The sequence below is a fragment of the Rana temporaria genome, chromosome 3 (assembly GCF_905171775.1).
Source record: "Rana temporaria chromosome 3, aRanTem1.1, whole genome shotgun sequence".
Classification (NCBI taxonomy): domain Eukaryota; kingdom Metazoa; phylum Chordata; class Amphibia; order Anura; family Ranidae; genus Rana; species Rana temporaria.
Window position 1 is genome coordinate 129,250,281 of NC_053491.1, and position 13,296 is coordinate 129,263,576.

The window sequence follows — 13,296 nt, forward strand, 5'->3', positions numbered from 1 at the left end:
AACCCAAATCTTGGCACTGATGACAGCTGCTCTGTTGTGATAGGTGCACAAGATGCAATCTGGGCACCAATGGCGGCTGCACTGGCGCGACAGGTACATTGCTGCAATCAGATGACTCTGTGTGCGTTTACAGTAAAGCAAGGGTTAAATGTGGTAACTCACAGCTCCCGGTCGCTCTTTCCTCTCACACGTGGTCTGTGTGTGAAGGAGAGCCAGTAACGGCAAGCACCGGCTTTTGTTTACATTTTTGTGATTGGCTGTGATTTGACATAGTAATCACATGGTAAATAATTACTGTAAATGGCTCTCTACTCCGAGCTGTGAGGGGGTGTGTCCAAGCTGGTCAGAAATAGGTGCGCACCAGTGACAAGACATCATATGACATTCTTAGGAAGTTCCCACCCAGCAGTGATTTTACTATAGGCAAGGGCCAGAAGTGGTTATAGGTCAGGAATGAAGTGGTTATAGGCCAGGAATGAAGTGGTTATAGGCCAGGAATGAAGTGGTTATAGGCCCACAGAGATGTTTTACAAAACACATGCACCAATGTGGCTCAGTGTGCTGTACAAGTGACACGATTGGTCCCTTCAGGTGCAGAGCAAAAGCACCATCTGGGACTTCTTGTGTTCACCACTAACCTCAAGACCAAAAGGGATCCTGTGCTTTAGACCTGTGTACCATTAATAATACAGTTAGAAATAATGTCATACTGAAAAAAAGAAAAAACCCCCACACACACACACAACACGACTTAAAATGTAAACATAAAGGCTTAGGGGTAGATTCACGTAGATCGGCGTTTCTTTGTGCGGGCGTAACGTATCCTATTTACGTTACGCCTCCGCAACTTTTACAGGCAAGTGCCGTATTCTTAAAAGAAAGTTGCGGCGGCGTAGTGTAAATAGGCCGGCGTAAGCCCGCCTAATTCAAATTGTGAAGAGGTGGGCGTGTGTTATGTAAATCAGGCTTGACCCGTCGTGATTGACGTTTTTCCCCGAACGGCGCGTGCGCCGTCCGTGGAATTTCCCAGTGTGCATTGCTCCAAAGTACGCCGCAAGGACGTCATTGGTTTCGACGTGAACGTAAATGACGTCCAGCCCCATTCACGGACGTTTTACGCAAACTACGTAAAAAAAATCCAAAATTCTACGCGGGAACGACGGCCATACTTAACATTGGTACGCCGCACTTACGCCACCATATAGCAGGGGTAACTTTACGCCGGGAAAAGCCTAACATAAACGGCGTAAATGTACTGCGTCGGCCGGGCGTACGTTTGTGAATTCGCGTATCTAGCTGATTTACATATTCTAGGCGTAAATCAGCGTACATGCCCCTAGCGGCCAGCGTAAATATGCAGTTAAGATCCGACGGCGTAAGAGACTTACGCCGGTCGGATCTAATAGAAATCAATGCGTAACTGATTCTATGAATCAGGCGCATAGATACGACCGGCCGGACTCAGAGATACGAAGGCGTATCTGGAGATACGCCGTCGTATCTTGTCTGTGAATCTACCCCTTAATTTCTAGATATACGTGTGTAGCTTATAAAGGGCCCATGTCTGCCCAAAACTAACATTTCTGGTGAAAAAGTTGCTGATGAGTTAAATACCCCGACAAATACAAAGAGATTTACAAATACATCCAGTACATCTAAAATGTGAGAGCCCATTCCGGGGCTGGAGTTTGCCAAAAAGTAAAAAAATGCTCTAGTCGTGAAGGGGGTAAAATAGTAGGCCAGAGCTTAAAAACATATCTAGGGATTAGTACATACACAAACATTAGAAAAAGACAAAAAGTATTACTGAATGGGTTACATTACTGATCCTGGACAGTGACCGGCTGGTAACAGTGTGATCAAAACATCTTCTTTCTAGGTAAAAATAAAATAATTAATAACATATTACAAAACAAATACTTTTTTAAATAATTTTTTTAAACTGAAGTCGCAATTCCAAATGCAAAATAATTAAATGGGGGGGGGGGGGGGGGGTTGGGTGACATACACAGGGGTCTATATCTTTCCTTAAAAAGGAGTCAAAGAACTGCAGCTATAAGAATATGGACATTTTCATTTGACAGCTCAACCCCCATCTATTCAAAGCACAGTCCACACATAGCAGATTTTTAAGCACATCCGATCATCAGACTGTAGCTGGTGATGTGACTACTGTATGCCATGTAGGCCCGAAACAACAAATCGATTATGAAATTAATCCATTACAATTTTCATAATCAATTAATCAGCCAGTAACATAATGGGGTTAAAAAAACTAAAATTAGCCCTTTATAGTACAAAAAAGCAAATCGCTACGGTAAATATTACTTTCACTGTCCCACAGTAAAAAAATTGAACCCCTTACAGTATCGATTATTTGCTCTTTTTGTACTTTATTTTTTTAACCCCCATTATGTTACTAAACATCTCAGGCCGGGTCACACTTTTGTTTTTTGGTGCTTTTTGCAGAAACACACTACAGTTATTTACATGTTTTCCTATGGGACACGTTCACATCCATGATTTTTTTTTTTTTCAGCTGCTGCGTATTTGGAAAGGGCAAGGACTTTTTAATGCAAAACGGTGCCATTTAGTTTTTTTGGCTCAATATACTTCAATGTAGAAGCTGCAGAAAAGCATGTAATGTGTTTTTGCGGCAATTTGCGATTTGTAATCTGCCCAACAACAAATTGGCCCTATTATCCGATTAATCGAAACAATAATCGACCAACTAATCGATTAGTTGCAGCCCTACTGCCATGCAAATAATTAGCACAGCATATCCATCGATGTGGCAGCAAATTGGTGGCGATGAAGATGCTATAGCAAACATGCGACCCAAAAGTTGCACCCATGCGGCAGCACCGTTGAAACGGCAAACTTGCGATGACAAAGTTGCAACAACAAAGTTGCAACCATGCGACCTAAAAAATGCGACCACATGGACAGAAAACTTGCAACGGAATTCTTGTGACCATGGAACGTTGCGACCATGAGATGAAAAAGTGCGACGGCACAGTTGCGACGAAAAACTTGAGACCACGCGATGGATAAGTTGCAACCAATGCGCTAAAAAGTTGCGACAGCAAACTTGCAACCATATGGACAGAAAACTTGTGACCAAGAATAGTTGCGACCACGAGAAGAAAAAGCTGAATGGTGGGGGAGAACGGGGGAGGGGGGGGGGTTGGAATTTCCCAGAATTTCAGCTTTAAGAAACCTGTGGATTAAATATCTAAACGCAATTATAAATAGAAATCTCATTCTTTGGCAGACTGACCAACAATCCCCTCCAGTACTCACCTCACCAGTAGCTTCATCAACCAAGGAGATCTGAGTTGGAGTGTCCACTTCTATAGGTCTCTGTTGGAAAAAGTCACCGAATTAATAAAGACACACATCAGTAACACTAAACCAGGGTTTGACAAATTTGCTTGGAATCTAGGAGCCAGCTAAAAAAGTTAGGAGCCAGAAAATGCACCCGTCCCGACGAGCTTGCGCACAGAAGCGAACACATACGTGTCACGATCGTTAGAGCGAGAGGAATAATTCTAGCTCTAGACCTCCTCTGTAACTCAAAACATGCAACCTGTAGATTTTTTTAAACGTCGCCTATGGAGATTTTAAAGGGTAAGTTTGTCGGCATTCCACGAGCAGACGCAATTCTGAAGCGTGACATGTTGGGTATCAATTTACTCGGCGTAACATTATCTTTCACAATATAAAAAAAAAATTGGGATAACTTTACTTTTGTCTTATTTTTTTAATTAAAAAAAGTGTATTTTTTCCCCAAAAAAGTGCGCTTGTAAGACCGCTGCGCAAATACGGTGTGACAGAAAGTATTGCAACGATCGCCATTTTATTCTCTAGGGTGTTAGAATAAAAAATATATATAATGTTTGGGGGTTCTAATTAGAGGGAAGGAGATGGAGGTGAAAATAGTTAAAAATGACACACATTAAAATTGCTGCAATGCCAATGGCCACCACCAGATGGCGCCAGCTCACAGAAGCTTCCGAAGAGCTTGGGACTTCACAAGGCCGCGGCCTTGTAGGCTGCAAAGCCGCAGCCTCAATTACCGGCGGGCGCGGGCGCCAGGTCACAATTTCATGTCCCCGATGCGACCTGGCACCCGGATATTGTCGACCCCTGCACTAAAACATACCAGTGCAGTAAAGGGTTTGCCTGAAGACTCGGTACATGGAACCCAAACATGGTACACAACAATTTTTTTTTATATCTAGGCCTAAATATTGAGTTACTGGACACTTTTATCCCCTTCCTTCCCAGGCCAATTTTCAGCTTTCAGCGCTGTCACACTTTGAATGACTTTTGAAGTTGTAGCTTTTGGTCACAATTATGGGGAAAATTAAGAAATAAAAAATAATAAAAGAATAAAAAAGTGTTTTTTTTTTCCAATCCTTTACCACCCAATATTTTTTTCAGATGGCATGAATGAAAGCCATCTATTGTGTACAACCGTCGTGTGATCTGCTGTGATTGATCACAGCAATCACATGGTACCGGCAGCAGCCAGTACACAGATCTGTGATTCCGCTGTGTCATCCCGGAATCATGAATGTCCTGCCAGGCTGTCGTTTGTCCATAGGCCGGGAGGAGATGGTGCTTAAAAGGCAAAATGTATACATAAATAAAAAATGAGATGTTAAATTTTTGGTGTTCTATACTTCTTGGTGGTTCTCATTGAAAGGAGTGGGTCTCACCTATCCTGCTGAACTTCCCTATGTGTAATATAAATAAAAAATATATTACAGCTAAAGATGAAGTTTTTTTTTAGCTAAATAGTATTTCTCTTCCGTTCATGGATGGACACAGCAGCCTTTGACCTTAAGGAAGCGGATATAACCCTAAGGTCAAAGGCTGTTGTGTCCGTCCATGAACTCAGAGAAATGGATTTTACGGAGTACAAAAATCCTATTTTTTCTCTACAGCTTTAGTTACAGTATTTATCTGTAATGAAGGCTGTCATATGATGTGCAGGGTCCTGGATTCTGTAGAAATCTGTACTGCAGGGCTGACCAGTCCTTCCTCCTGCTGAATTCTCAGCACTGAATTCTCTGATACACTACAAGGTGATCCAACAAGGACACGCCTCCTCCTCCATTGAGAAAGGCCATTTTACCGATTACACTGCCTGTAACATGATCTGTGAATGGGGAGACAATTCTATGGGTGATCACACTCTCCTCCATTCATGAATTGTGTTGCAGTCAATGGAATCAGTAAAAGACTACAAATAAAAATAAAATAAAAAAATAAGGTATAAATAAAATACTTACCATGCGGTTTTCCCAGAATGCATACTTAGGACTTGTCAACAGAAGCTCTTTGGTGACTGGAGAACAATAGAGGAAAACTTTTAGGCTGCAAAAAAAATAAAAAAATAATCAGAGTCAAAACATCAACAGTAGCCACTTGCTTACTGGGCACATAAACCCCCTTCGTTCCCAGGCGAAATTTCAGCTTCCGGCACAGTGTCGCTTTAACTGACATTTGCGCGGTCGTGCGACGTGGCTCCCAAACAAAATTGACGTCCTTTTTTCCCCACAAATAGAGCTTTATTTTGGTGGTATTTGATCACCTCTGCGGTTTTTATTTTTTGTGCTATAAACAAAAAAAAAGAGCGACAATTTAAAAAAAATATATATATTTTTTACTTGTTGCTATAATAAATATCCCATTTTTTTTTAAAAAAAAACTATTTTTTCTCTCAGTTAAGGCCGATACGTATTTTTCGACGTATTTTTTATTTTTTTTTACAAAATCGCAATAAGCGACTGGTTTGCGCAAAAGTTATAGCGCCTACAAAATAGGGGACAGAATTATGATTTTTTTTTTATGATTTTTTTTTTTACTAGTAATGGCGGCGATCTGCGATTTTTATTGGGACTGGGATATTGCGGCGGACGTATCGGACACTTTTGACACAAATTTGGGACCATTCACATTTATACAGCGATCAGTGCTATAAAAATGCACTAATTACTGTATAAATGTGACTGTCAGGGAAGGGGTTAACACTAGGGGGTGAGGAAGGGGTTAAATGTATTCCCTGGGTGTGTTCTAACTGTGTGGAGGGAGGGGGGGTGACTGGGGGAGGTAACCGATGCTGTGTCCCTATGTACAAGGGACACAGATCGGTCTCCTCTGACAGCACGTGGAGCTCTGTGTTTACACACAGAGCTCCACGTCCCTGCTGTCACCTGCTGTGTCACCACCAATCGCATGTACCCGGCGGACATTGCGGCCGCCAGGTACACGCATCGGCTCTTCAGCGATGCTCCGGGACAGTGTTTACCCGCTGCGCGCCACCCAGTGGCGCGCGCGGGTAATGCTTTTAAAAAGACGTCCACTTGGCACTTGAAAGCCGCGCTGTTGATGTCTTTTGTCAATAGCGCGGGTCTGAAGTGGGTAGTATATTCCTTTGTGTAACACGGGAGAGAAACAATCCTGTGGGTGCCGAGGTGGACAATGGACAAGCTTGTAGTCAGTGAATCATTGCATTGGTACAGGTGCTGAAAGTGCCAGTCAATGGGCAAGCACACAGCCCACTGTGCAGTACTTGAGGGTGAACAAGTGCTCCAAGTCTAATGGCGTCAGTATAGTGGAGACTGCATTGGGCAGAGCCAGTGGTGGGTGTGCATGACAGTCAGACCAATACTCCAGTGAATATCAGTCAGTATAGACATATGCTGTGCAGGTCATGAGATCAGAAGTACACATATGATTTGCAGTCTGTGAATCAAGAATTAAATTTTTAAGGTGCCATTTCATGGGTAAGATCATAGGTGTTGGGGCATTTGGTTGGCAAATGCATAGGTAGAAGGAATACATTACTGCAATGCCAATTGTGGGCAGGCTGCCAAATGTTAGAGCAGTTGGTGGACAAGAGCGTAGGCACCATGACAGTAGGTGGACAAGTGCACTGTAAAGGCCCATACACGCAATCGGATTTTCCGACGGGAATTGTGTGATGGCAGGCTGTTGTCAGAAAATCCGACCGTTTGTATGCTCCATCGGACAATTGTTGTCAGATTTTCCGACAACAAATATTGGATAGCATGCTGTAAAATTTTCCGACAAAAAATGTGTGTTGTCGGATTACCCGATCCTGTGTACACAAGTCCTTTGAAAAAAAAAGTACAAAACACAAATGCTCGGAAGCAATGTTAACCATAACACAACATTAGCAGAAGTTGCCCAAAGGGTGGCGCTAAAGAGCTGAAAAAACACATAGTTTGTGTTTGTTGGCCGACAATTTTTTTGCCATTTGTATGCAAGACAAGTTAATGGCCAACATCCTTTTGGACAAAAGTCCTATGTTTTGTCCGCGGAAAATCTGATCGTGTGTATCAGGCTTTACAGTGAAAGATTACATTTTTACCGTGTCAATTGTCATTGCAGCCAGTGGACAAAAGCACAGGTGTCGGGAGAGGGAGAGAGACACAGACAGAGACATGATATATCAGATTATTTTACCATGATATATCATAAGCCTAGGCTTTTTACCAGACAAGAAACAGGAAGTGGGCCGTATAAGGTATTTACTGGCAATTATATATATATATTATATATACATACATACATACATACATACATACATATATACACACACACACACTTTTATACATGCTTATAAATGTTTCCTTCATTATGGAGATGTATTATTCCAGTTCTTAGTAGACAGGAGCCACAAGGCTGTGCAGCCCAGATGTGCACTGTTGGGGTGTGTGTATGTATGTATGTATGTATGTATGTATGTATGTATGTATATATACACACACACACACACACACACACACACACATACACACATACCCCAACAGTGCACATCTGGGCTGCACAGCCTTGTGGCTCCCGTCTACTAAGAACTGGAATAATACATCTCCATAATGAAGGAAACATTTATAAAGCAGCTGCAGCTTCCAACATTTGCAAAAATCAGAAAACAAGAAGCAGCATAAAATCCAAAGCGGTTTCATCTTTCAGAATAAACAGGCGACTGCTCCAGTTTCTTGTAATTCCGCCTATTCTGCGTTCTCTGTAACACACCTGCACTCCAGTCTTCGTTTTAGGAGCGGAGCACGAAGTCCTTTCATGTGATCTATAAAAAGTAAAAATTGCTGTGTTAATAGTTTATTAGACAAAGTATGAGAAAACACTAAATTCTAATAGATAGATTCAGTAACATTGCCGCAACTTTGCGGCGGCGTAGCTTAAGGAATTTAAGCTACGCCGCCGTAAGTTAGCGAGGCAAGTACATGATTCACAATGTCCTTGCCTGCTAAGTCACGGCGGCGTAGCCTAAAGCGGCGGGCGTAAGGGCGCTTAATTCAAATGTGTTTGAGGGGGGCGCGTTTTATGTTAATAGTGCTTGACCTTTGACGTTTCTTTCGAACTGCGCATGCGCCGGGCGCCTACATTTCCCAGTGTGCATTGCAGCTAAGTACGCCGCACGGGCCTATTGATTTCGACGTGGACGTAAACGACGTAAATCGCTATTCGCGGACGACTTACGCAAACAACGTAAAAATTTCGAATCTCGAAGCGGGAACGGCGGCCATACTTTAACATTGCTATTCCATCTAATAGATGGAATAACTTTAGGCCTGATAATGGCTTACGGAAACGGTGTAAAAGTACTGCGGCGGCCGGGCGTACGTTTGTGAATCGGCGTATCTACTCATTTACATATTCTACGCCGACCGCAATGGAAGCGCCACCTAGCGGCCATCCGAAATATTGCAATCTAAGATAGGACGGCGCAAGCCGTCCCATCTTAGATATGTTTAAGCGTATCTCTGTTTGAGCATACACTTAAACATAAGTCGGCGTAGATTCTGAGTTAGGTCGGCTTATCTACTGATACGCCGGCCTAACTCTTACTGAATCTACCTATAAGTGTTTAAGACATGGGAAAAGTGAAATAATATTTATACTGATAGATTTTAGGAGTTACAGACTTTGAGGTGTGAGAGATACACGGGGGACTCCTAGGGTGCTGTAGACACCCCTTAGAATATTGTTGGGCTGCTGCACCAAACCAGTCAGTGCTTGAGATCATTTCATGTACCAATCACAGACTGGTTCATGAATCTGTCCATGCCTGGCACTGGGCACTCCCTCCCTAGGAGTTATCACCCGTCAGGTTTGAATGATGGAGCTGTAGATGGGATGCAATGGCTACAGATGTTTGGATTCCACTTTTGTGAAGACAGTCAGGGGTTGATAACAGTGGGACTTTAGCCATAGCAACTTGATAATAAAAAAAAAATTGCCAGGAATATACATTCCACGTTAATAATTATTCCACCAAAATGAGTGAGCGCTGTAAATTGCCTCCATCATTGCCAACGTTTCTTCTTGTCAGAGGCTGCTATTTTACTGAAGCCCAGAGCCCCTGAACAGCAGTAAATCATAAAGTGAAACTAAACCCATCAATTTAACAGATAAAAAAATATAAACATTCGGTTATCGGAGAGTTCCAGTAATAGTTATTGGAGGGAAGGAGGGAGGATTAGAGGTTTTGCTCAACCTCTTGGACACAGAAAGTTCCCGTTAGGGGTGTCGGAGAGGTTGATGCACTCCGGATATCTTATCCTTTAATTATTAAATTAAATTAATTTAAGTAATTTAATCTGGTACACTCAATTAGTTTTATCCCTTATATAACTTATTGTGTGATAACGCTAGACCTAGGAATTCCTTGATATATGAAAATATTCTGTTTCTCTTTCAAGTTTAAAGTATTACTTTGAAATAGTCTTTTAATTTAGCTTATGTGAACTGCCTTACTTTCACCACATGGTGTAGAGCATATAGGATGGATAGATATAAGTGGCAGTTAATAAGACAGGAATGATTATTACGAATTGAAATGTATTTAAATTATTATATTTCTGCGTGCTATTGACTTATTTCTTGCTAATTTAATACAAATGTATGTATTTATTTTATTGAAAATAAACTTAAATTTGAATGAAAAAAAAAAAAAAAAATATATAAACAGTTACTGAAATGTTGGGATTTCTAACTGTCGCGTGCTTGTGACAATCACTTTAAAGCAGAAGTAAACCCATTCATTTAACAGTTTAAAAAAACAGTTACATTTCCAGCACATGCCGGGAATGTAACACTCCCATTGGTTGCGCTCTCAACCAAACTGTCAAATCATCCAATGGCTGGTGTCATAACTGATCACATGTGCAGCATCATGGCAGTTGTAGATCAAACTGAGGCCAAGATGGCTGCTTCCTTGGCTGTAAATTATAGGAGGGTTTACTTCCACTTTAACAACTTCAATACCAAAACACTTTTACCCCCTTCCTGCCCAGGCGAATTTTAAGCTTTCAGCGCTGTCACACTTTGAATGACAATTGCGCAGTCAGGCAACACTGTACCCAGATGAAATTGTTATTAATTATTTTGAGACAGAGCTTTATTTTGGTGCCATTTAATCCCCACTGGGGGTTTTATTTTTTGCTTAAAGCGGAGCTCCACCCTAAAGTGGAACTCGCGCTGATTGGAACCCTCCCCCCCCTCCAGTATCACATTTGACACCTTTCAGGGGGGAGGGGGTGCAGATACCTGTCTAAAGACAGATATTTGCACCCACTTCCGGCCCAGCATTCACGGGCAAAAGACGGGCATTGCATCACATCCCGTCACCCCACGTTGTGTGCTGGGAACACTCGGCTCCCAGCGACTCGCGCATGCGCCGTAGGGAACCAGGCAGTGAAGCCGGAGCACTTCACTTCCTGGTTCCCTCACAGTGGATGGCGGGGGGGGGGGGGGGCAGCAGAGTGACGAGCGATCGCTCGTCCTCTGCTGCGGACGCCGCTGGACTCCAGGACAGGTAAGTGTCCTAATATTAAAAGTCAGCAGCTGCAGTATTTGTACCTGCTGGCTTTTAATATTTTTTTTGGGCCGCACATCCGCTTTAAAAAGTTAAAAAACGACCAAAACATTTTTGGAAAAAAAAAGTTTCTTAGTTTCTGTAAATTTTGTAAATAAGTATAATTTTACCCTTCACTGATGTGCGCCGATGAGGCTGCACTGACGAGAAGGCACGAATATGCAGCACCGATAGGCGGCACGGATGAACAGGCACCGATTGTCATTACTGATGGGCACTGTTGGGGCTGCACTGATAATCATGGCATTAACCACTTTCCGCCCAATCCTATTCTGGCACTCCTCTCTTACATTTAAAAATCATAATTTTTTTTGCTAGAAAAATTACTCAGAACCTCCAAACACATATACATATATTTTATCAGAGACCCTAGGGAATAAAATGGGTCGTTGCAACTTTTTATGTCACGCGGTATTAGTGCAGCAATTTATCATAGGCATTTTTTTTTTTTTTCAATATATATTAAAAAAAAACACACACACATCAAACAGTTAGACCCCTTTCATACTGAGGGCGTATTGCAGGTACTATAGCGTTAAAAAATAGCGTCTTTGTTTTCTTGCAAGCATCCAGATCTCCCTTGAAACAAATTTCCCCAAGAGCTGCGGATCTTCGTTCCCCTGTGCTACTTTCCCACACCTGCTTCCCCTCTCTGGCTGGTCGTAAGATGTTGTCAGCTGTGGATCTTCCCGCTGCCACTCTGTTGCTACTTCATTCACTTTTGTGATTTCTTCTGACAATTTGTTGCGTGTGTGCGTCTATGCGTATGTGGTCTGTGCTTCCATCACATAACTTTTACTGAGGGGTGAACTAGTCTCTCTGATCCCCATCATGCTCTGCCCACCCCTGGGCCAGGTGCCCATCAAGGGTACAGTGGTTGTGGGGCGCTGAGGAAGGAGTGTCCAGTATAGACAACATCATCTACTTCTCTGTCAGGTACACAAATCCAATGCAAGCATGGTCACTGTCAGTGCTGTGCAAACACAAAACTATGTAGGATGCGTAGGACACATTTTACAAAGAATGGCATCGCTATGGAGGGTGTGGACCACACTCAGGTGATAGGGGGTGACACCATCAAGTAGAAAGTAAGGGGGGGGTGACACCATCAAGTAGAAAGTAAGGGGGGGGTGACACCATCAAGTAGAAAGTAATGGGGGGGGTGACACCATCAAGTAGAAAGTAATGGGGGGGGGGTGACACCATCAAGTAGAAAGTAATGGGGGGGGGGGTGACACCATCAAGTAGGAAGCAGGAGGGGGGGTGACACCATCAAGTAGGAAGCAGGAGGGGGGGGTGACACCATCAAGTAGGAAGCAGGAGGGGGGTGACACCATCAAGTAGGAAGCAGGGGGGGTGACACCATCAAGTAGGAAGCAGGGGGGGGGGGTGACACCATCAAGTAGGAAGCAGGGGGGGGGGGGCACCATCAAGCAGGAAGCAGGGGGGGGTGACACCATCAAGTAGGAAGCAGGGGGGGGGGGTGACACCATCAAGTAGGAAGCAGGAGGGGGGGTGACACCATCAAGTAGGAAGCAGGGGGGGGGGGTGACACCATCAAGTAGGAAGCAGGGGGGGGTGACACCATCAAGTAGGAAGCAGGGGGGGGGGTGACACCATCAAGTAGGAAGCAGGTGGGGGGGTGACACCATCAAGTAGGAAGCAGGTGGGGGGGTGACACCATCAAGTAGGAAGCAGGTGGGGGGGTGACACCATCAAGTAGGAAGCAGGTGGGGGGGGGGGGGTTTGACACCATCAAATAGGAAGCGGGGGGGGTGACACCATCAACCAGGTGACACTGACCCTAGTGACACCACCACTGTTCATGAATTCCATTTTTGTAGCAGCTATAAATACACATTCCTGACCCGACACAAAGCTTTCCTCATCTAGAATGAGCCATTGCTCACAATACAAAGACCCTCGGCTATAATAATAACATTACTGACTATAAAGATTAGCAGAGAGGGCTGTGGGTGGACACTTACCTTTGTGACAATGGGATAGAAAGAAAGCCTTGGCTGAGATGTTCTCCCTATCAAACCTGTCTATAGATATGGAGGGGTACTCCTTCATCCGGCCCAGGAAGGAGCTCATCTTAGCACCATCAGCAGGAACACACAGCCCCAATACAGAACTACACCGGAAGCGGCACACAAAGGTACAGCACACCGCACATGCCTCAAACTCCACATTCTGACCAATCAGCGCGCTGCAAACTATACACTAAGTTCCTCTCCTCGCCCGGTGGCCAATGGGATAGCTGGAGGCATGCGCACAACAAAGCACGTAGTAGCGGCGCTCTGTGTATGAACGTGCAGCCTCCCTCGCTGATTGGCTGACACTAGCTGATGTCTTTG

At 43.7% G+C, this 13,296-nt stretch overlaps 1 protein-coding gene across 1 annotated transcript in view; it reads right to left on the minus strand.

The window, feature by feature from the left end:
* DCLRE1C (DNA cross-link repair 1C) overlaps positions 1-13,204 on the minus strand; it is a 32,884-nt gene extending 19,680 nt beyond the window's left edge. Inside the window, exons 1-5 of the mRNA XM_040343425.1 lie at positions 12,925-13,204; positions 8,074-8,125; positions 5,301-5,385; positions 3,304-3,363; positions 1,820-1,875 (exon numbers count right to left, since the gene is read on the minus strand). Coding sequence (XP_040199359.1) covers positions 1,820-1,875; positions 3,304-3,363; positions 5,301-5,385; positions 8,074-8,125; positions 12,925-13,033 — 362 coding nt within the window. The 5' untranslated portion in view covers positions 13,034-13,204. The remainder of the gene's footprint in view (positions 1-1,819; positions 1,876-3,303; positions 3,364-5,300; positions 5,386-8,073; positions 8,126-12,924) is intronic.
* Positions 13,205-13,296: the final 92 nt, after the last annotated feature.